General features: G+C 44.0%; 1 protein-coding gene across 1 annotated transcript in view; it reads left to right on the top strand.

The window, feature by feature from the left end:
- Positions 1-16677, top strand: part of PTPRJ (protein tyrosine phosphatase receptor type J) — a 169126-nt gene extending 152449 nt beyond the window's left edge. The window contains exons 15-25 of the mRNA XM_070472991.1: positions 228-315; positions 1471-1512; positions 2052-2060; positions 2165-2252; positions 3033-3123; positions 4372-4445; positions 4550-4684; positions 7335-7454; positions 9492-9652; positions 11145-11280; positions 13037-16677. Of these exons, the coding sequence (XP_070329092.1) occupies positions 228-315; positions 1471-1512; positions 2052-2060; positions 2165-2252; positions 3033-3123; positions 4372-4445; positions 4550-4684; positions 7335-7454; positions 9492-9652; positions 11145-11280; positions 13037-13195 (1103 nt within the window). The 3' untranslated portion in view covers positions 13196-16677. The remainder of the gene's footprint in view (positions 1-227; positions 316-1470; positions 1513-2051; positions 2061-2164; positions 2253-3032; positions 3124-4371; positions 4446-4549; positions 4685-7334; positions 7455-9491; positions 9653-11144; positions 11281-13036) is intronic.
- Positions 16678-20329: the final 3652 nt, after the last annotated feature.

The raw sequence follows: 20329 nt of genomic DNA, 5'->3' as shown, positions 1-20329 counted from the left end.
CACACACGGACACACCACACACACGCGCATAGACAGACACAGACATAGACATACACCACACCCAGGCACACACACCACACACCACACACATAGACACACACACACATTTTATGTCCAGAGCTGTCTTGTGCCACACGCAGCCCCCTGCCCCCCTCCCACACACACACAAGCTCCGTCTGTCTGTCTGTGAGCACCTCTTGACGTGCCTCCGTGTGGACTTTCCCCAGGTGTCATCTGTGGAGCAGTGTTTGGGTGTATCTTTGGTGCTTTGGTTATCGTGGCCGTGGGAGGCTTCATCTTCTGGAGGAAGAAAAGGTGACTGCTGCTTATGTTAATAATAATACCCTGCATGTATTTTTAATTAATTGAGCAAGAGACTGAGTAAACACAGCGCGGTATGTTCACACCCCAGATTTCCTCCTGGCCCGCAGCTTCTGATGGTGGTTTTCTCCACCACCTTGCGCTCCTGGGTTGATAGGCAGGGCCTGTGTGCCAGCTTTTTGCATTAGATTCTATTTTTTTTTTTTTTGAGGGAGGGGTCAAAAACAGCTTTATCGTTTCTTGTTAAAGTAAACTTATACATACTTATGACAAAAAAAAAAACAATAAAAAACAAAGACAAGAAATAGTCCATACTTACACCATGGAAAACTACTCTTAACATGGATGTGATTACAAAACTCACATAAATACACACACCCACACCCACAAACAGAATCCTATTATACGAGTTATTTTCTGGCTTGCTTTTTTTCATAAGACACTGTGGATAGCTTCGGATCTTCAGTTTAAGTGGCTATCGAGTGTTCAGCTGTATGGAAATTATTCAACCAATTTTCTGGCATTTTTGTGTCTTCCTTATTTGCCACTGTTACTTATCCTTGTGTGTAAATCTGGGCATAATCACAGTTATTCCTTTAGGCCAAATTCCAAGCTGGGTAGTTGCGGGGTCAGGGGGTGTGCATGTTTTTAATTTTAATACATACTGCAACATTGCCTTCCAGAAAGTTTTACCATTTTTTAAACTACCAGTATGGGGTTTAGTCAGCAATATAGGAGAATGCCAGGTCCCTTCCCACCCCCCACCGCCACCCCGGTCCCTTGCCAACACTGGATATGTTTTCTGGTTTATTATATTAACTTTTTCAGAAAACATTACTCAAAAAATAAAACAAAAATCAGAGTACGAAATAGTGAGGTTGACTGTATAATAGGCTGCTGCTGCTGATCTGTATTTACTCAGAGAAATTCCTACAAGTTGCTTGAGTAGGATCCTTTGATACTTTTAGATGGTATAAAAGTGAATAACTTCACAGGTTTAGACCATTAAGCTTTAGTATTTGTGAACAGGATCTGATGTGCTCTATGAACTAAAGGCCCAGGGAAGAAGCGTCTTGTAGATACACAAAGGAAGCAAAACATAGTATTAAGCCATTTTGATCTAATGGGCCTTTTTTTCTTTCAAAATAGGAAAGATGCAAAGAACAGTGACGTGAACTTTTCTCAAATTAAGTAAGTCTCTAGATTTATGAGCCTTAAGACATTTAATCCCCCAATCTGTTCAGTGACTATTTTGAGATTTTTTTTTTTTTTGATGGGAACTGCTGCCATTTTCCCAGATTGACACGTTTGGACCTGATCATCCAGAAGTTCTTATTAGTGTTGTTATCCTGCAAGGACACTATGTTTACTTGGCTCCTGAAGCTGACCTCCTTGCTGTGGTCTACCATGCCGAGTAGAACTTGCCATATTCTGCGAATAAATATGTACTTTGTGATTAAAAGCATGGTTGTACAAGGTCTAGGAGGAGAGAACTTGCTCACAGTCATGAAGCCACTCAGTTGTATAACAGGGTCTAAAAGTCAGATTTCCTGATTCACATTTCAGTGTTTTGTGAATTACATTTCAGTGAACCTCCCCCAACCACCCCCTGTCCTTATACTACAGGCTTTCTTCTTTGGGGAAAATCTCTGGAGTTACGGTTGAGTCATTTTTTTTTTTCTAATTGTCTTTTTTTTTTTTTTTTTTTGCTTTGCTTTTCTGCGATGAAGACCTAAAAAGTGAGTACACGTTTTGCTTTTTGAAAAATAACTTGCATTTTTCTATTTTGAGTGTGAACTCGATTGAATGCAACCAATCCTGATACGCTGTTTTGTTTTCCTAGATCCAAGTTAATCAAAGTGGAGAATTTTGAGGCCTACTTCAAGAAACAGCAAGCTGACTCCAACTGTGGGTTTGCAGAAGAATATGAAGTATGTGGTTGTTAAATATTGTAGTTTTATTTGCTTTATGTTTTCCCTGAAGGTTGGAAAACTGCCTGTTTCTGTTTTATGGTGAAGCTTTGGGTTAGAGGTAGCCCTCTTCGATGGAAGAGAGAAGTTTTTTTTTTTTTGCCATGCTGCATGGCATACAGGACCTTAGCTCCTCAATCAGGGATTGAACCCACGCCACCTGCAGTGGAAGCTCCGGAGTCTTAACCAGTGGACTGCCGGGGAAGTCCCCTGCCTCCATCTTTACGTGTCTCCTTATGTATCTCCATCTGTGTCTTTTCTCCTCTTATAAAAGTATCAGGGACCTCCCTGGTGGTCCAGTGGCTAGGACTAGGCACTCCAGGTGCAGGTGGCCCAGGTTCAATCCCTGGTCAGGGAAGTGGGTCCCACATGCTGCAACTAGGAGTTGATATGCCACAACTAAAGATTCTGCATGCTGCAAATAAAAAAAGACCCTACGTGCTGCAACTAAGACCTGGAACAACGAAATAAATAAATAAAAAAAGACGTCGGTGACACTGGAGTAAGGGCTCTGCCCTCTGCAGTATGACCTCATCTTATCTTGTTTACATCCACAAAAGCTGTAATTTCCAGTCAGGGTGTGTTCACAGGTACCAGGGCTTAGGACTTCTATGTCTTTTAGGGGATGCAGTGTTAACCATAACATCTCTGCATTCCCACTTTAACCTGCTGTACCCTTTGTGTAGTATAAATACTGTCTGGACACGGAGTGAATGAACAGTTCTCATGGTCTGCTTTCAGGATCTGAAGCTTGTTGGAATTAATCTACCTAAATATGCAGCTGAGCTGGCTGACAACAGGGGAAAGAATCGCTATAACAACGTTCTACCCTGTAAGTTGTTTTTCCCACACCTTCCCTTTTTTTTTTCCCATCATGGATATCACATCTCTAAGAGCAGGGGACAGAGGAGTACTAACCAGCCACTCCCACAGCCATTCATCAGTCACCCATATGTGCTCAGCACTGTGTTTAAGCGTAAGCCATTGGATTCAGCCTCGCAATAGCCTTACGGAATAGGTAGCAGGATATTCGTTCTGCAAAAAAAAAAAGAGGCACAGTGTGGCTAAGTGATTTGTCCAAAGTCACACTGAGAGTCATGGTGGGACCAGACTTGGACTGGATCTGGCAGCTTCCTGCAGGGAAAAGGCCAGAGTCCGTGCTTTGAGCCCCTTTGCTCTGATAGCCTGGGTATGCCTCTTTATTCCAACATGAATACAGTTCTGGAATAAAAGGGGAGCCGGTGGAGGGCAAGTGGGGAGTAATGCTTTCTGCTTATCCAGACATGTCTCTGGTTGGCTGAGTACACTCCATGGCTGGATGTGAATTATATTTGGATTCATTCCTGTTTTTGAGGATTGACAGGGACAACAACACATTGAGTTTACTCTGTGAGTTTGTTTCTGTTTTGTAAACAAGTTCATTTGTGTCATAGTTGAGATTCCACACACACTGCTTATAGTAGTCTTAGACACTGAGTTTATTCTTGCATTTGGGACTATCTTTTGAGAACAACTTGTTAATGAGAATAGGGAAAGCGTGAAAGGCTTCACTTTCTGCCCTGAGGATCTACCCTGCCATAGTGGAAAGAGCACTGGATTTGAATTCTGGCTGCCACTCACCAGATGAAAGAGCTTGGAAAAATCACCTAACCTCTCCGACCCTCAGTTTTCTCATCTGTAAAATGGGCACAGAAGCTCGTAGGATGATTATGAGGGATAAATAACTGCAGAGGGCCTTCCCTGGGTTGTGGCTTGCACCCAAGGGTGGAGGTAGTTGGTTTCATCTAGAAGGTGGTCTGGAGTGGTTCAGAGCTTGGGCACCCGTGCCAGACTGCCCAGGTTTGAACCCCAGCAGTGCCACTTACTAGTTCTGCCCAGGGGATTGTGCAGCTTCTTTGTGCCACGGTCGTATCTGGTGACAGCGGGAATGCAGTAAGGCCGTGGATCTAAAACACTGAGGCATGCAGTGTCAAGGTGTGACAGAGCCCCTGCGTTCCCATTTTGCGCTCGTTTCTCTGTTCTGAGATGAAATATTTTATTCCGTATCCTAACGTGGAACTCTTCTCTTTGAATGTCACAGATGACACTTCCCGTGTCAAACTTTCAGTTCAGACCCATTCGACTGATGACTACATCAACGCCAACTACTTGCCTGTGAGTGGGGAGCGGGGCTTGGCGTGCTGGCTGGCTGGAGGAGGTCCTCGGGGCTCCACTTCTGTCTCTTTGAGATTGACTCTGTGCTGCTTTCCGTTTTCTAGGGCTACCATTCCAAAGAAGATTTTATTGCCACGCAAGGACCTTTGCCCAACACTCTGAAAGATTTTTGGCGTATGGTTTGGGAGAAGAATGTCTATGCTATTGTCATGCTGACCAAATGTGTTGAACAGGGAAGGGTACGTAATTTTTATTTTTTATTATTATTCTGTTCTGTTCATTCATTCATAGTTATTGTGGTGGAGGGTATTTTAAAACCTGTTTTTTAAAAAAGACATTCCCCCAAGCATTAGCACTTCTCTTCTTAGAAATGTGCTTTTTGTCTTTTTCTCCTCTAAAAGTTCTAAAAAAATGTTGAAAAAAAAATCTATGTTATTGTTACCTTCTTTATGGACAGAAGAATGTTCTCTATACATTAAGTCACTGCTGCTGGAGTTAATAGACATCAAAATTTGGGTTAGTGCAGCATAAGAACTTCGTGTGACTCCATCCTTCATCAGATCCATGTTAATGCATTTTTCTGTTGTGCCCTGTGGCATGTGGCATCTTAGTTCCCCGACTCGGGATTGAACCCACTCCCCTTGCATTGGAAGCACAGGGTTATAACCACTGGACCACAGGGAAGTCCCCATCAGCTCTGTGAATGGGTGCAAGCCTGTCTTGTCCCCGAGAAACCAGCTGCACCTGTGAGATGACCAACTTGAGTGACTCTGTGATTTTCAAACTGAGTTTTTAGCATCGGAACCCTTTCTTTATGCAAAATTTCCAACTTATCCCCCAGTAAGCCTCAGCAGTCCCCTCTCCCCTGTGATGGCCTGGCATCCCCCATTAAAGATAAGATTTCTTCTCTTAATAAAATCCCCTGGCTGCCTTAGTGGCTCAGATGGTAAAGAATCTGCCTGAAATGCAGGAGACCTGGGTTCAATTCCTGGGTTGGGAAGACTCCCTGGAGAAGGGAATGGCAACCTACTCCAGTATCCTCACCTGGAAAATCCCATGGACAGAGGAGCCTGGCAGGCTTCAGTCCCTGGGGTTGCAAAGAGATGGACACGACTGAGTGACTTCCACTTTCATTTTTCCATAAATAAACCAAGGAGAGTTGAAAAACATGGGCTAAATTCAGAAAGTCTGTGCCTGAGGAATAGGAACTTGTATGCTCTGTGAATCTTTTCTTGTAGGTCTGTTACTTGACGAATAGGGCGGGAGTCAAGTCCCTACGCCCGTGGTTCTGAAACATGAACGTGCCTCGGAGTCAGCTGGGGGGTTTCCAGTCTCCCGGGGGGGTTTCCGCCTGCAGGGTCTCTGGTGGACTCCAGAGCTGCGTTCCTGCCAATTCCTGGTGCTGATGCTCCAGGGCGCTTGCACTGTCCCAGGGAGGGTGGGAAACTGACAGGCATCATTTCTCTCCATGTTTTATCTTTCACTTTAGTTGAGCAGATATTGTATATCTGCCCCAAGTGTGTGTATGAGGTCCTGTGCTGGAGCTGGGGATGCAGGAGGGAGAGGTAACAAGGAGCAATCAGGGATGGTTCCCATCTTCACCTTATTTGTGAAGCAGCAAGTTGAGTTCCGTACCTGCTTCGTACATCAGCTGGGATATTTTTTGGCATCAACCAATAAAATTTATTTAGTGTATCATGTGGCAAAGTTATATTAGTATATCATGAACAACTTAAATTATTGGTTTTCAATTGGTTTCAACAAAGAGAAAAATTACATCAAAATCAATATAACTTTTTACATGAATTAACTCAAAAAATGTCAGAGGTTAACCTCACTCTTTCATGAAGAAAATAAAATGTCATAGTTTAGTGTTACCTTCTTCCAGCTTTCGCCAAGTGCCAACATCAAGCAGCATTTAAGTCAGCTTCTTATTTGAGTATGAGGTGTTTATGTGCTGTGCGTAGTCGCTCAGTTGGGTCCGACTCTGTGACCCTGTGGACTGTAGCCCGCCGGGCTTCTCTGTGGGGATTCTCCAGGCAAGAACACTGGAGTGGGTTACCATGCCCTCCTCCAGGGGATCTTCCTGACCCAGGGATTGAACCCAGGTCTCCTGCATTGCAGGTGTATTCTTTACTGTCTGAGCCAGCAAGGAAGCCCATGAGGTGTTTATGATTTTCTACAAATTAAGATTTTTTTAAAAAGCAGAAGCTGGGATCTTTTTAAATACAGATCTCTGGGCCAGCGTCAGCATCTCTGGGGTTGAGGGGCAGGCATCTGTTTTTAAAGCAACATAAACCTCTCATTTTTAAAAAAGTCAGCTACCAAGTGGGGATTCAGATACTTTCAGAGAGCGGTTGTTTCCTGATTTTTATTTCTGTTCACATTTGCCCACTGGCTGTCAAAATCAAAGACCCCAAAATGATTCAATTTGATTTTCTTTTTTTTTGGTGTCCATATTTGTATTGGAATTAGTGTACATCTAAAAGTCCTGAGAAGAGCTCTCATTTCTTCTGCACATGGAGAAGTTTAGGAGAAGTTTAGTTCAGTACTGCTGTAGGGCTGGGGGAGCTGGGTGGGCACAGGGTCCCCTGTGAAGGAACAGTGGCTGTTCAGCTGTAAGTCAGTTTCTGTGTAGAAATCGGGGCTCAGTATTGGCTAGGTCTTCTGATTTCTCAAGAGAAGCCAGAAATCTAGATTTTTATGGAAAGACTCCCAAATTTATAAAGTTGGTAGAAATTGAAAATTAAAATACAAAATTCCAAGGGTCAGGCAGAACCCAAGTAAGGCATGGATTCAGACTCTGATGTTCAGTTTTAATATCTCCTCTCCTTGTGAGGTTTCAGTGATGGCAGACAGTGTGATCTGAGTGTTTGCATTTTATTCTAGACCAAATGTGAGGAGTACTGGCCCTCCAAGCAGGCTCAGGATCACGGGGACGTAACTGTGGCGATGACATCCGAAATTGTTCTTCCAGAATGGACCATCAGAGACTTCACAGTGAAAAATGTAAGTGAGAAGTCAAGATGCATAGATCTCATATAAAATTAACATACATTACTTTTTGGGTGACACTTTTAGGTTAATATTGGTATAAATCAGTTTTTTTAATGCATCAGAAAAATATTTTCGCTTTCTTCTTTATAGAATGTAACATCCTGTATCTGCATATACTCTAATGCAACCTGTTGGCTTTGCTTGCTTGAGAATTTCATAAGTTATTCTTAAATGAATCTTAGGTGCATGGCTCAGCGTCTTTGACTTCTTTTCTTCCCCTTCCAGGTGACCTGCTTATAGAGTTTTTCTTACAGATCAAGGCCCGTTTGGATTGTTTGGTTGGAAATTTGACCTCAGGAGTGTCCATTTGCCGTTGAAATAGTTTATGATGACAGTTACGTTAATAGGAGTCTAGGACATATACATATGGCCTCCTTTCCCCTCAAAGGTTATGAAAACAAATGCAACTAAATTGTGTAGGCATTCTGAGAAGTCAGTATTTGTGTCCTTTTTATTTTTTAATGGTATTTAAAAATTGAATCAGTGTCATGGGCGACACTGATATCTTTTGATGGCTGTGTAAATCGATATAGCCCTCTATAGTTTATATCAAAGCATAAAAATATCTGTTCCCTTTTGATCTGCTGGTTTCAAGTTTGAGAATCTGTCCTAGAGAAATAATCTGAAATCTAGGAGAAGCATTATTATTCTTTTTAAAATATTTATTTATTTATGCGGCTGCCCTGGGTCTTAGTTGCGGCATGTGGGATCTAGTTCCTTGACCAGGGATCAAAACCCAGGCCCACTGCATTGGAAGCACAGAGTCTTAGCCCCTGAACCACCAGGGCGTTCCTAATATATATATATTAAAAAAGGAAATAAATACACTTCAAAGGGTAACTGTCATAAAGGAGCAAATGCCTGCAGTCCAGGTATCGTACACACAGGTGAGGTCAGTGCCCAGGTGTAGGCAGAATGAACACAGTTGACTCAGGAATGGGAATGGTTCAGCCAGGGCAGAGTTGTGATAATTAAAGGTATGTGCTTTGGTCTGTGTAGGAAGGCAGTCTGTGTCATAACTAACTCTGTTATAATGAGCTTCACTTTCTATTGTCTATCTGAAGTTGAAACAGATGTTTTTTGGGGGGAGTCCTTTCTCAAACCCCTACAGTTCTAAATATTTACTTGGTGCTTGCTGATTGCTTATCACTTTATTAAATTCTTTGGAAAGTGAAAGTTGCTCAGTCATGTCTGACTCTTGGCAACCCCATGGACTATATAGTCCATGGAATTCTCCAGGCCAGAATACTGGAGTGGGTAGCCTTTCCCTTCTCCAGGGGATCTTCCCAACTCAGGGATCAAACCCAGGTCTCCTGCATTGCAGGCAGATTCTTTACCAGCTGAGCCACAGGGGAAGCCCAAGAATACTGGAGTGGGTAGCCTATCCCTTCTCCAGTGGATCTTCCTGACCCAGGAATTGAACTGAGGTCTCCTGCATTGCAGGCAGATTCTTTACCAACTGAGCTATTAGGGAAGCCAAAATTCTTTGGAGGACATGTGAATTATGAGACAGTTCTTGCCCTGAAGGCACTGGTTATCATAGTTACATTTGCATAAACTTATTTCTGGTCAGTGACATTCCCCCTTGGGCTCAGGGATGGGGTTTATGAAGCTCTAAGGAGGTGTAGTTATAAGAATGTGAGTGTCCTATTGGCGGGGGACTGTGGTAAAAAGGGAAGATTCTGAACTCAGAACTGGAGGACAGGAGATTTCTGCCTCTGAGCTGAGTGTTAGAGAAGTCAGTTCACAACTTGGGAAGTTTGTTTCCCCTTCTTAAAAGGGAGATAATAAACCCTCCTGCTTGGCATGTTATACGGATTTGCAGTCTGTGCAAGCACTTTATTAGCTCTTTTACCAACGTACAATTCTAATTTGTAGTCATAACCACGTCTGAGCTGCTTTTCGGCTGTTCCGTGCAGTTCAGCCTTCAGGTATGGCTTGATCTAGTTTGCCTTCTCTCTGGCTCTAACCTCGTTTCTTGGTGTTTAGACTCTGACAAGTGAGAGTCACCCTCTGCGTCAGTTCCATTTCACCTCCTGGCCTGACCACGGTGTTCCTGACACCACTGATCTACTCATCAACTTCCGGTACCTTGTTCGTGACTACATGAAGCAGAGTCCTCCTGAGTCGCCAATACTGGTGCATTGCAGGTATGCATATGTGACAGATTTCAAATGTCATTATAAATATGGACACTTTTGAAAAAAGAAAAAAGCCTAAGAGGGAATGCAGTAGGTATTTATACATTTAAGAAGGTTTGGATATGGGACAATGGATTTATTCCTTAAACCTGAGACTTTAGAACAAGGGTTGGCAAACAATAGCGTGTGAGTCAGATCTGGTCAGCTAACTGTATTTAAAAAAAAATCATAACATATTTTATTTCTCATTTATAATATTTTCCTTTGAGATATTTCAACCTTACAAAAATGCAGAAGATAATAATTTAACGAAGCTCAGCATGACGCCATATATATTTCTTTTTGTTAATAATATATTACAGGTATAATTAAAGTCTCTACTTACTAGCCTCCTATCCCATTCCCCTTCTTACACAGGTGAACATTTGGTCCTAAAGTTGATCTGTATCACTCCCTTGCATGCTTTTATATTTTATTGCATATGTAGGTAACTCTATTGTTTTATATGGCTTTAAACTTTTACTAGATTTTATAATGTATAAATCATTCTGCAGCCTGTTTTCTTTAGCATTTTGGTTTGCTGTTTAACAGTGTTGAGATACACAATTCTAGTTCATTTTATTTATTTAAAAATATGTTTTCCACATACAAAAACTGTCTGTAAATGAATGGGTACAACCTGATAAGTCTGGAGATGAGTGTACCTCCATGAAGCCATCACCACAATCTATTTGGCTGCCTGTTTTTGTCAGTAAAGTTTTATTGGAACACAGCCATGTCCCTTTGGTACATCGTGTCTATGGTTACTTTCACGCTGCAGTGGCGGGATGAGCCTGCAAAGCTGATGATATTTTACTTTCTGGTCCTTAAGAGAAAAAGTTTGCCACCCCCTCCTGCAGAACAACAATAAATTAGCTTTGGAGCTAAAGGAATTGATTTTGGGACAGAAGAAGGGAGGGACTTTGTTACCCTTTGAGAGTAACAGATTGAAATGGCTGAAACTTGCCTCCTAGATACAGTGGCAACTTCAATGGGACTGAGATTAAAGACCTCTAACAAGGCGTTTTATTTGTGGCATTTGATTTGAAAGTAACTTTAGGACTTGGGTCCCAGTACCAAGCTAATACGGTCTGACTTGCTGAGGTTTTAACTAAGCCAATGGTTAATGGCCCTGGCCTTGACCCTCAGAGCCTGATAGCTGGGGAGAGCATCTATGTACAAATGGGGAAGTGGGAGTTTTACAGTAGAGTTGACCCATGGTAGGTGGTGCTAGTGGTTAAGAACCTGCCTTCCAATGCAGGAGATACAGGAGGCTCAGGTTCGATCCCTGGGTCAGGAAGATCCCCTGGAGGAGGGCATGGCAACCCACTCCAGTACTCTTGCCTGGAGAATCCCATGGACAGAGGAGCCTGGTGAGCTACAGTCCATGGGATCGCAAAGAGCTGGACATGTCTGGAGCGACTGCTGACGTGCTGACATGCTCATTTCCCCTCTTTTTCAGTGCTGGGGTGGGAAGAACGGGCACTTTCGTTGCCATCGACCGTCTTATCTATCAGATAGAGAACGAGAACACTGTGGACGTGTATGGCATCGTGTACGACCTTCGCATGCACAGGCCTTTAATGGTGCAGACAGAGGTGAGGCCAGTGTCTCTGTTGGACAATTCTCCCTTCCTGTCCGTGTTTTTTTTTTTTTTAAATTTTATTTATTTATTTAAATTGGAGTATAATTGGTTTACAGTGTAAGTTTCTGGTGTACGATAATGTGAATCAGCTATATGTGTTCCCTGAACTGTTCCAGATAAACAGTATGTTCAAGGTGTGTTCTCAACCAGGGAATTGGGAAATAGCCCTCCTCAAAGCTGTCAGGGTGACGACATCCTGACCAGGATAGAGCAGAATATTAATCTGGTGTCAGGCTGTCAGCCTGAACCAGTTTAGAACTCTGTGAAGAGGTGCTGTGTTTCTGAGTCCAGCAGAGAATGTTCTAGAGGCCTGGTAGCATTGTGTGCTTTGGGGTGAGCAGGTGGCTGGGGTGGGTAGAGTGGAGTCACCTCCTGTGTTGGTTGGTAGAGATCTTTTTTCTGCTCTAATTATATGGGGTCATAGTTCTTCATCTTTTAGATTTTGGGTAACACAGAAATCTTATGCCTGCTTACAGATGTTCTCATCCCCTTTTAAAAATATTTTGAAAATTGCATAAATTTGTTCATATCAAAAAACTTAGTACAGGATTACATAGAGGACATTTTTCTCTTTTGCCTTTTCTTTTCCAATTCCATGCCCTAGAGGTAGGTAGTGTTTACAGTTTGCATAGCTCCAATACTTTGGCCAGCTGATGCGAAGAGCTGACTCACTGGAAAAGACCCTGATGCTGGGAAAGATTGAGGACAGGAGGAGAAGGGGGCCACAGAGGGTGAGATGGTTGGATGGCATCACTGACTCAATGGACATGAGTTTGAGCAAGCTCTGAGAGATAGTGAAGGACAGGGAAGCCTGGCTGGTGCAGTCTATGGGGCTGCAAATTTTCAGACATGACTTAGCAACTGAACAACAGCAACAATATATCTTTATAGACTTCTTTATGTCCATTTGTTAAAAAAAAAAGGTATGTGCGTACACACATGGAGCGTATTTTATTTTTTTGAGAAGAATTTATAATTAGCTTTTTTTTTGGCCTTTTAGTGACTTGGTTATTTCATTTAGCATAATGTCCTCAAGTTCATTCATGTTTTAGCATATTGCAGATTTTCCTTCCTAGAGCATATTTGAAAAATTGGATCCTATTTTATATATAATCCTGCCCTATGTTTTTTTTTTTCCTCTTTAAGTTTGTGGATGTCTTTCAGCAAACGCCTCTTCTTCTTTTTAATGGCTATCTGCAGATTTTGATGTGCTTATCTGAAGGGTGGGGACCCTGATTATAACCCCAATCTCAACAACCCCCCTGAAGCACAGGAACCTCCAACTCAACCCTGATCATCCACCTTTATTTCACTCCTTTCATTGAGAATCACAGTTTACTCCTTGTTCTTCACATCCTCCCTAGCCAAGAAAACTGTTGGACATTTTGGTGATTGAATATACATGTGCCTTAGTTTCTCCACATATTTTCTTTTTTTTTGCCCTTCCTCAAGATTCTGGTACCTCTTGAGGAGGTGAGCTGTGTGTGGGGTGCACCCCTCTGGTTGATACTCATTAGTGATGAGATCCTTGGTGTCTCCGGTTTCAGATTTCACCATGATGTAATTACTCCTTGACCACGTGAACTTGGAGTGTTCACTTGTGGGGTGGTGAGTGGGGTTGGAGGGTGGAAATCTGTTTGAGAAAACCTTCAGTGCTAATCTTTGGTGCTCCTTTGTTTTTTTTTTTTTTCTCCTTCTTTTTCTAACAGGACCAGTATGTTTTCCTCAATCAGTGTGTTTTGGATATTATCAGATCCCAGAAAGACTCAAAAGTGGATCTTATCTACCAGAACACAACTGCAATGACAATCTATGAGAACCTCGCACCCATGACCACGTTTGGAAAGACAAATGGTTACATTGCCTAATTCCAAAGGAAAACCTTTCTGGAGTTAACCAGACCGTCACACCCACAGCAAAGGAAAATGCCCCGATGTTGACATGTTTTTATATGTCTAATATCCTAATTCTTCGTTCTGTTTTGTTAGAACTAATTTGAGAGTGTGAAGCTGCACATGTTAAACATGACAAATGAGAGGCTGGGGCTATCAGGGGCTGTGGATGGGTGGTGAGCAAATCAACTACATTCCTGATTACCAATGGGATGAGTTCACTTTTTTTTTTTTTTCCTCTTGAGAATTACAGAATACCAGGAAAAGTGAGCTATGATTTTTTTTCTTTTACATTCTTTTTTAAAAAGACTATTTTATATGATTCACACGCTAAAGCCAGGATTGTGTTGGGTTGAATATATTTTAAGTATCAGAGGTCTATTTTTACCTACTGTATCTTGGAATCTAGCTGATGGAAAATACATAATTGTGGATGATTATCACATAGGGAGGGGTATGTGGTACCTCTTCTGCCTGTTTTCTATTTGAACATGTGCCTTTTCTGAATTATGCTTCCACAGGCAAAACTCAGTAGATATCTCTATTTTTGTACTGAATCTCATAATTGGACTATGTGGAATATTTAAACAGTAGTTTAGTACCGGAGGTTCAGCCTTCTCAGTAACATTCCTGTTCTCATTTGATTAGAGAAGATCTTGCCTCCACCCCCCCTTTCCCCATCTCCTGTTTTGTGCTCTATTCTTTCGTTCCTTTTCCCCTCCTATTTTTCCCCAAAGACATTTCTGCTGGCCACATTTTCTGCCCACTGGTTGAGCAAGAGTGGAAACTAAATTATCACCTTGAAAATTTTAGGGGTGGGAGTCGGGGGAAGCAGAGGAACACTTCAGTGACACAATAATCTTTTATTGTCCCTGCTTTATCTTTTTTTCTCATTTCTGTATTTGGTAAGAAGGATTATTTAAAGGTGCAATATGTGACTTAGTGATTCATGATGCTCTAGGTTTTTAGTAACGTTTTACTCAGGTTGGCATTTTATGTGTCTCTGTGTGTCCGTGTATGTGTGTGTGTGTGTGCGTGTTTCTAAAAGTGTGGCAATCTGTGAACACTTCCGTGTGGAAACGGTGTCAGATGAATCCCTTCTTAAAGTCTACTGGCTTTAGTCTGTATCTGCAGTGACACATATCCGTATCTACTGTATATATATATACTAAACTCTTAAAACAGTCATTCCTTGGAATTGAGGTGTACAAAGTTTGAATTTGTATCAAAGATGTAATTATTATTTTTAAAACCTTTTTCACTATACTGCTGCTGTAATTACTTTGATTTTTTTTTTTAAACTGTAGATTAATTTTTGTTGTTGTCGTTATTTGGCTTTCAGGTGTGTATCCACTGAGAGTTTCCGAATCTATGTGGATTTATTTTATTGGTACATCATCTGTAAACTTCTCAAGGCATTAACACGAAAGGATTTGTTTCTGTTTTTTTGTTTTGTTTTATTTTATATTGTGGCTCAGGTTCTATTTTGAAGATGTATTAAGTTTCTCCTCCAATAAGCAATGAAGTATTCAAGGTCTTATGAAGGATCGATCAAGTCCCTCAAGTCCTGTGGCTGTTTGCCACAGTGATAAATCCTGCTGTAAGTATAGGATGATGTGTCCTATTGGAAATGGGAGTGGGGTCGTCTCTGAGTGCCCCGGTCACCCTGGGCCTGTGGGAGCCTGTCTCCTGACCCTGCCTGCACCCCGGCTCGCCGGCAGTTTGGGCACTGATGGGGCATTGCGGCGTTTTCGGGTCACAGAGGGGGAACCACAGTGTATGGAGAATGCTTGGTTCAGTGCCGGGGTCGAGGGCCATATGTCTTTTTTCTCCCTTTCCCTTTGAGGTACTGCAAGGAATAGAGGAGAGGTGATGATGGTGTTGTGTTTTGGGAGAACCTTACTTCCCAAATGGAAATTGCACTTTTGGCTAAGTCCTTTGCTCTCTCTGTGGTGGAAAGCAGTTCATTCCGTGTCAGGCCCTTGGAGGAGCGGGCTGGCCAGGCCGGGCCTGGTCCTCTTTGGTCCTGTATCAGGGAAGCCCTGTCATCCTGGGCTGCCAAGTGAAGCTGGATTTGGGCGAAGGCTTCCAAGTCTTTCACGCGGGTCCGCCCCTCGCGCGCCTATCTTGGAGAGTTCCCTAACTTCTTCAGGGCTCCCAGTCCAGGCGGCAGTTCTGGGGTCCCACCCCTTCCCACGCCAGTTTGCCAGGAAACCATGCTGATGGGTGCCGAGGTATTGTCAGGTCCCACGTAGTGTACACCCTGCCCGCGTCACTGCTGCTGCCCTGGAGAAGTGGGGGGGAAGGACTTGACTCCAGAAATTCCTTTAAAAGGTGAAAGCAACAATAATTAGAAACATATGGGTGTAAAAAAATGCAAAGATCAGAAACCCTCCTCCCTTCCGCCTGGGATGAGCTTGGGAAATGGGCTGCAGCCCGGTCAGCCACACTCAGACATCACCCCCGGTCCTGGGAGGAAGGCTTGCGGTGGCCAGGTCTGGCTTCTAAATGGGCAGGTCACACGAAGGTCATTCACGATGCTGCTCCGCATCCTGAAGAGCCCTGGCGATGGGCCAGGGGGCGGGGGGTGGTGAGGGTATTTATAGCACAGTGATTGAAAAGGGAAGATTAACGTGTAAATATATAGAAGACAGGCTGGCTGAGGGCTGGTCACAGAAGAGAGAAAGCGCTTTTGAGCTCCTTCCCCAAACCATCCCAGGAGTGATGAGCTAAAATTGGAGTCCAGTGAAGCCATGGGGATGGCATGATCGCCCCTGCTTAGTATTTGACAATTGCAGAAGTAAACCAACCAGCATGGGTTGAGCTGGTTTGAGGGATTTCAGCCTCTAAAATCTTCTTCAAAGAGCAAGGACGTTTTTGTCTGCAAAGTTAAATCTAGTGATGGTTGGCAGCAGTGTGAAATGAGATGCAGGTCGGTTCCCTGTGGCCACGTGACAACCACCAGCTAGATTTTGGCATACTTGACCACTGGACGTGGGCATCACAAAGTTGGAGGCTCCTGGGGCTTGGGGCCGACTATGCAGCTGATTCACGTTTGCTTTTCATCTGGGGGTGAAAAAGCCTGGTTTCCTTTTGAAATGCTTGATTGCACTTGCTGAGCTAAACAAGCCTTGGTGACTGATGTTGATTTGCCTCCAAAGTCCAAGTTCTGAATTTTCAGACTCTGTGTAGCAGTTGGGTATTCAATATACTGTAGCTTTTTATCCCCTCGGGGGCACCTATGAATAGGATGTGTTGATGTGGACTCTAAAACTGTAGTTTTCTTGTAACTATTTTGGAATGATGCATATTTCTAATGTTTGTTATACTTGTACAGAGTATTGCTGTTGGTTGCTTTTTTTTCCCCCCTTTGGTTTGTTTTTTAAGGAAAAACATGGCCTGAAAAAAAAATTTTTTAAAAGACTTATAAATACCAAATATAAAAAAATGTCAACACATTATGCGCCTGTTTGTTTGTCTTTCTGCCTCCTTACTTTACATCCATGTCATATCATTTACTGAGCAGTTTACTGGCCTGGGTTCAGCTGGGAGATCCTTAGCAAAAGCATGTTTCCCTTGGGATTTTTCCACATTGTTTTGGTTTGCTAGGGGCTGCTGTAACAAAGTACAGCACGCTGAGGGGCTTAAACATTAAAAAAGGATCATCTCACAGTCCTGGAGGCTAGACGCCCGAGATGGAGGTGTCGGCAGGTTGGTTTCCTCTGAGGCCACTCTGTCTGGTGGACGACCGTCTTCCCCCGTGTGTTCTAATCTCCTTTGTTTACAAGGACACCAGTCACTGTGGATCACAGCCCATGCTAATGACCTTATATGCCCTTAGTTACCTCTGGAAAGACTCTTCTCTCCAAATACAGTTGCATTGGGAGGCACTGGAGGTTAGGATTTTAGCATATAAACTTTGGGGGCACATAAGTCAGCCCAAAGAGCTTCCCTGGTGGCTCAGTGGTAAAGAATCCACCTGCAATGCAGGAGATACAGGTTTGATGCCTGGGTTGGGAAGATCCCCTGGAGGAGGAAGTGGCAACCCACTCCAGTGTTCTTGCCTGGGAAACCCCATGGAGAGAGGAGTCTGGTGGGCTATAGTCCATGGGGTCACAAGAGTTGGACCATGACTCAGCAACTAAACAACAGCAGCAGCAACAAAAGTCAGCCCAGAACACACGTGGCGGGTGATGAAGTGGGGGCCCGGGGAGAGTGAGCGGGCCTCTAACGTGTGGGGGCACATGTCCTCAGAGGGGGGGTCCAGGGGTCTGCAGGTGGACAGACGCCCACTTGGAGGCAGCTAACACGCCTTAGCACGCCTCCAGATCTTTAGAGGCTTTCTGGTTGATGGATTTGGGGAATCTCAAAGTTTTCAGGGTGACAGTAGTAGTTTGGGGGGGTTTTTCTTTCATCTCACTCCCTTATGCGTTGATGCAAACTCTTAAGTAGACTGAGATGATTTTAAGATATCTCTTGCTCTTTCCTGAAATAAGTCAATCCATTCAACAGTGATGTATTGAGTACCTACTGTCCACCAGCAACTATACCTTGGTGGCCAAGGGTTCAACTGTGAACAAAATAGAAATCTCTGCCCTCGTGGAAAATGAAAGTCACTCAGTTGTGTTCGGACTCTTTGAAACCCCGTGGGTATACAGCTCGTGGAATTCTCCAGGCCAGAATACTGGAGTGGGTAGCCATTCCCTTCTCCAGGGGATCTTCCCAACCCAGGGATCAAACCCAAGTCTCCAGCACTGCAAGCAGATTCTTCAGCAGTGAAGTAAGAGGAGGTAGACAAACATGCAAATTAAATCCTTAGTATGTTAGAATCAAACAGATGGTGAACATATGATGCAAAGGTATATCATGCCTGGATGCACCAGCTTATTTTCACTAAGGCGGTGCAGCCACAGTGTATCAAAGAGAAAGTGTTGCTATGCGCTCATCACTCAACCCCTGCTTCAAGCCCGTCAGGAAGACAAGGGTGAACACCGCACAAGTCCTGCTCGGAAGAAGGGGACAGTCCAGAGGGCCAGGAGCATGAGGGATGCAAGTGCAAAATGAACCCGAAAAATACCAGAAGCAATTTAAAGAAGCAGGAGACAGGAATCCCAGGAGCGTGAGAGTGGGGAGGGCAGGTGAGCTGGATCTTGAGCAGGATTTTAGTAGGAGGATATAAGGGGGAAGGCAGAGGGTGAATGTGTCTGCTTGGAGGCTGGCGAGCACTTTGGGATGTGAGCTTGCAGGGAGGGTGAGGTGAGGTGAGGTGGTGGCTGATGACCCTGGCAGGGAAGAACCCTGGGACTGCAAGCCTGGTTGACAAAAACAGTCTCAGCTTTAAGATGCTGCACCAGTCGTGTGTGTGTGTGTGTGTGTGTGTGTGTGTGTGTGTGTGTGTGTGTGTGTGTACATGTATAAATAAGTAAACTTACTGAGATGGTAAAGAATCTGCCTGCAGTGTGGGACACCTAGGTTGGAACCCTGGGTCAAGAAGATCCCCTGGAGTAGGGAATGGCAACCCACTCCAGTATTCTTGCCTGGAGAATTCCATGGATGGAGGAGTCTGGCAGGCTTCAGTCCAGGTTGCAAAGGATTGGACACTACTGAACGACTAACACACACACACACACACACACACACACACACACACACACACACACACACTATTTTGTCTTCGCTATTTTCTCTGCTTGGAAACCGCATGGTGATCACAAAGGTGAGTGAACACAGTAGGATGGAAGGAAGGGACACACGGACTCTTGGCAGGTTAGTGGGAGTAAACGGTGTACTTTCCCGCACAGAACAGACCACACTGTAGCACGTTCAGCCGGAGCCACGTTTCCCTGACCTCCAGGTCCCACGAGGTCCTCAGTGCTCTTCGCTGTTGGCAGAGCAAGCAGGGATCCTAGCAGATCTTTCGTTTGCTTTGCTGATCGCACCCTCTCAATCTTTCTCTCTCCCCACTTCCCTTTCTCTATTTCTCATCCTCCTCGCCTGTGCCAGCCATCTGGAGACAACAGCTAAATGCTGGCCTGCTTGCCAAGTCAAAATAACTACTGAGAATTCCAGCACATTCCTGAATTGTTTATTTGAAATACTGGGTGAAATCAGGTCAGTTTTCCAGGCATGGATTCCTGTAGTATGTCCAGGTCTGCCTGAAGTCTGTTGCTGTAATTATTTTTCTGATTAGGCAGAAAGCACAGATCTGGAGCATATGACAATGTAATTGTTCCAGACGTGATTACTTGCCTCAGTGAGGATAGAAAATTTTTTGCTTTTAAAAAGATGCTTCCAGATGTATGGTGCTAAGAACGTTGCGGCTCCAAAGTTCAGAGGCCTGATCACAGAGTTCCCTGTGCTACACGGCAGATTCTTGTTGGTTATCCATTTTCAGTATAGCAGTGTGTACTTGTCGGTGGAGCTTCCCAGCTGACTCAGCGGTAAGGGTCTGCCTGCCAGTTTATGAGACACAAGAGAAGTGAGTTTGATCCCTGGGTCGGGATGATGCCCTGGAGGAGGAAATGGCAACCCACTCCAGTATTCTTGTCTGGAAAATCCCATGGACAGAGGAGCCTGGTGGGCTACATATATATAGTCAATGGGGTTGCAAAGAGTCAGATATGACTGAGCACACACTCACACCCACCCACTCACACACGTCAATACCAAACTCCCTAACTATCCCTCCGATGCTTACTCTCTGGTAGCCATCAATTTGTTCTCTTAAAAAAAAAGTTGAGAAGCAGTAGGTGGCAGAGAGCTGAAGTTTGCCTGGGAAGAGTCTGGAGAGCAACGTCTGTGGCTTGTTGAGTCAGAGACTCGAGGGCCTGAGTGTACGTGGGCCCGGGTGGGTGTCATCTTGTTAAATCGAAGCAGTCTAGATACTAAGTGTCTTCGGAGGGTATCATCCCACGTGTATTTTGAATCCATCCGCATGTCTTGAATGGTCCCCTGACCATTACCCCTTCAACTGGGAAGCTTCCAGGGCCTACCTTCAAGTCCCAGCCAAGAGGGCGCCTTGAGGGTTAGTTCAGAAGGAAAGAAGACGGAGGAGCGTGGTGACGTGTGACGCTGTGACGCTGTGACGTGTGACGCTGTGACGTGTAATGC

Source organism: Odocoileus virginianus, chromosome 10, assembly GCF_023699985.2.
Source record: "Odocoileus virginianus isolate 20LAN1187 ecotype Illinois chromosome 10, Ovbor_1.2, whole genome shotgun sequence".
NCBI lineage: Eukaryota > Metazoa > Chordata > Mammalia > Artiodactyla > Cervidae > Odocoileus > Odocoileus virginianus.
Note: the sequence above shows the minus strand (reverse complement) of the source record. Positions and strands in the feature narration are given on the sequence as shown.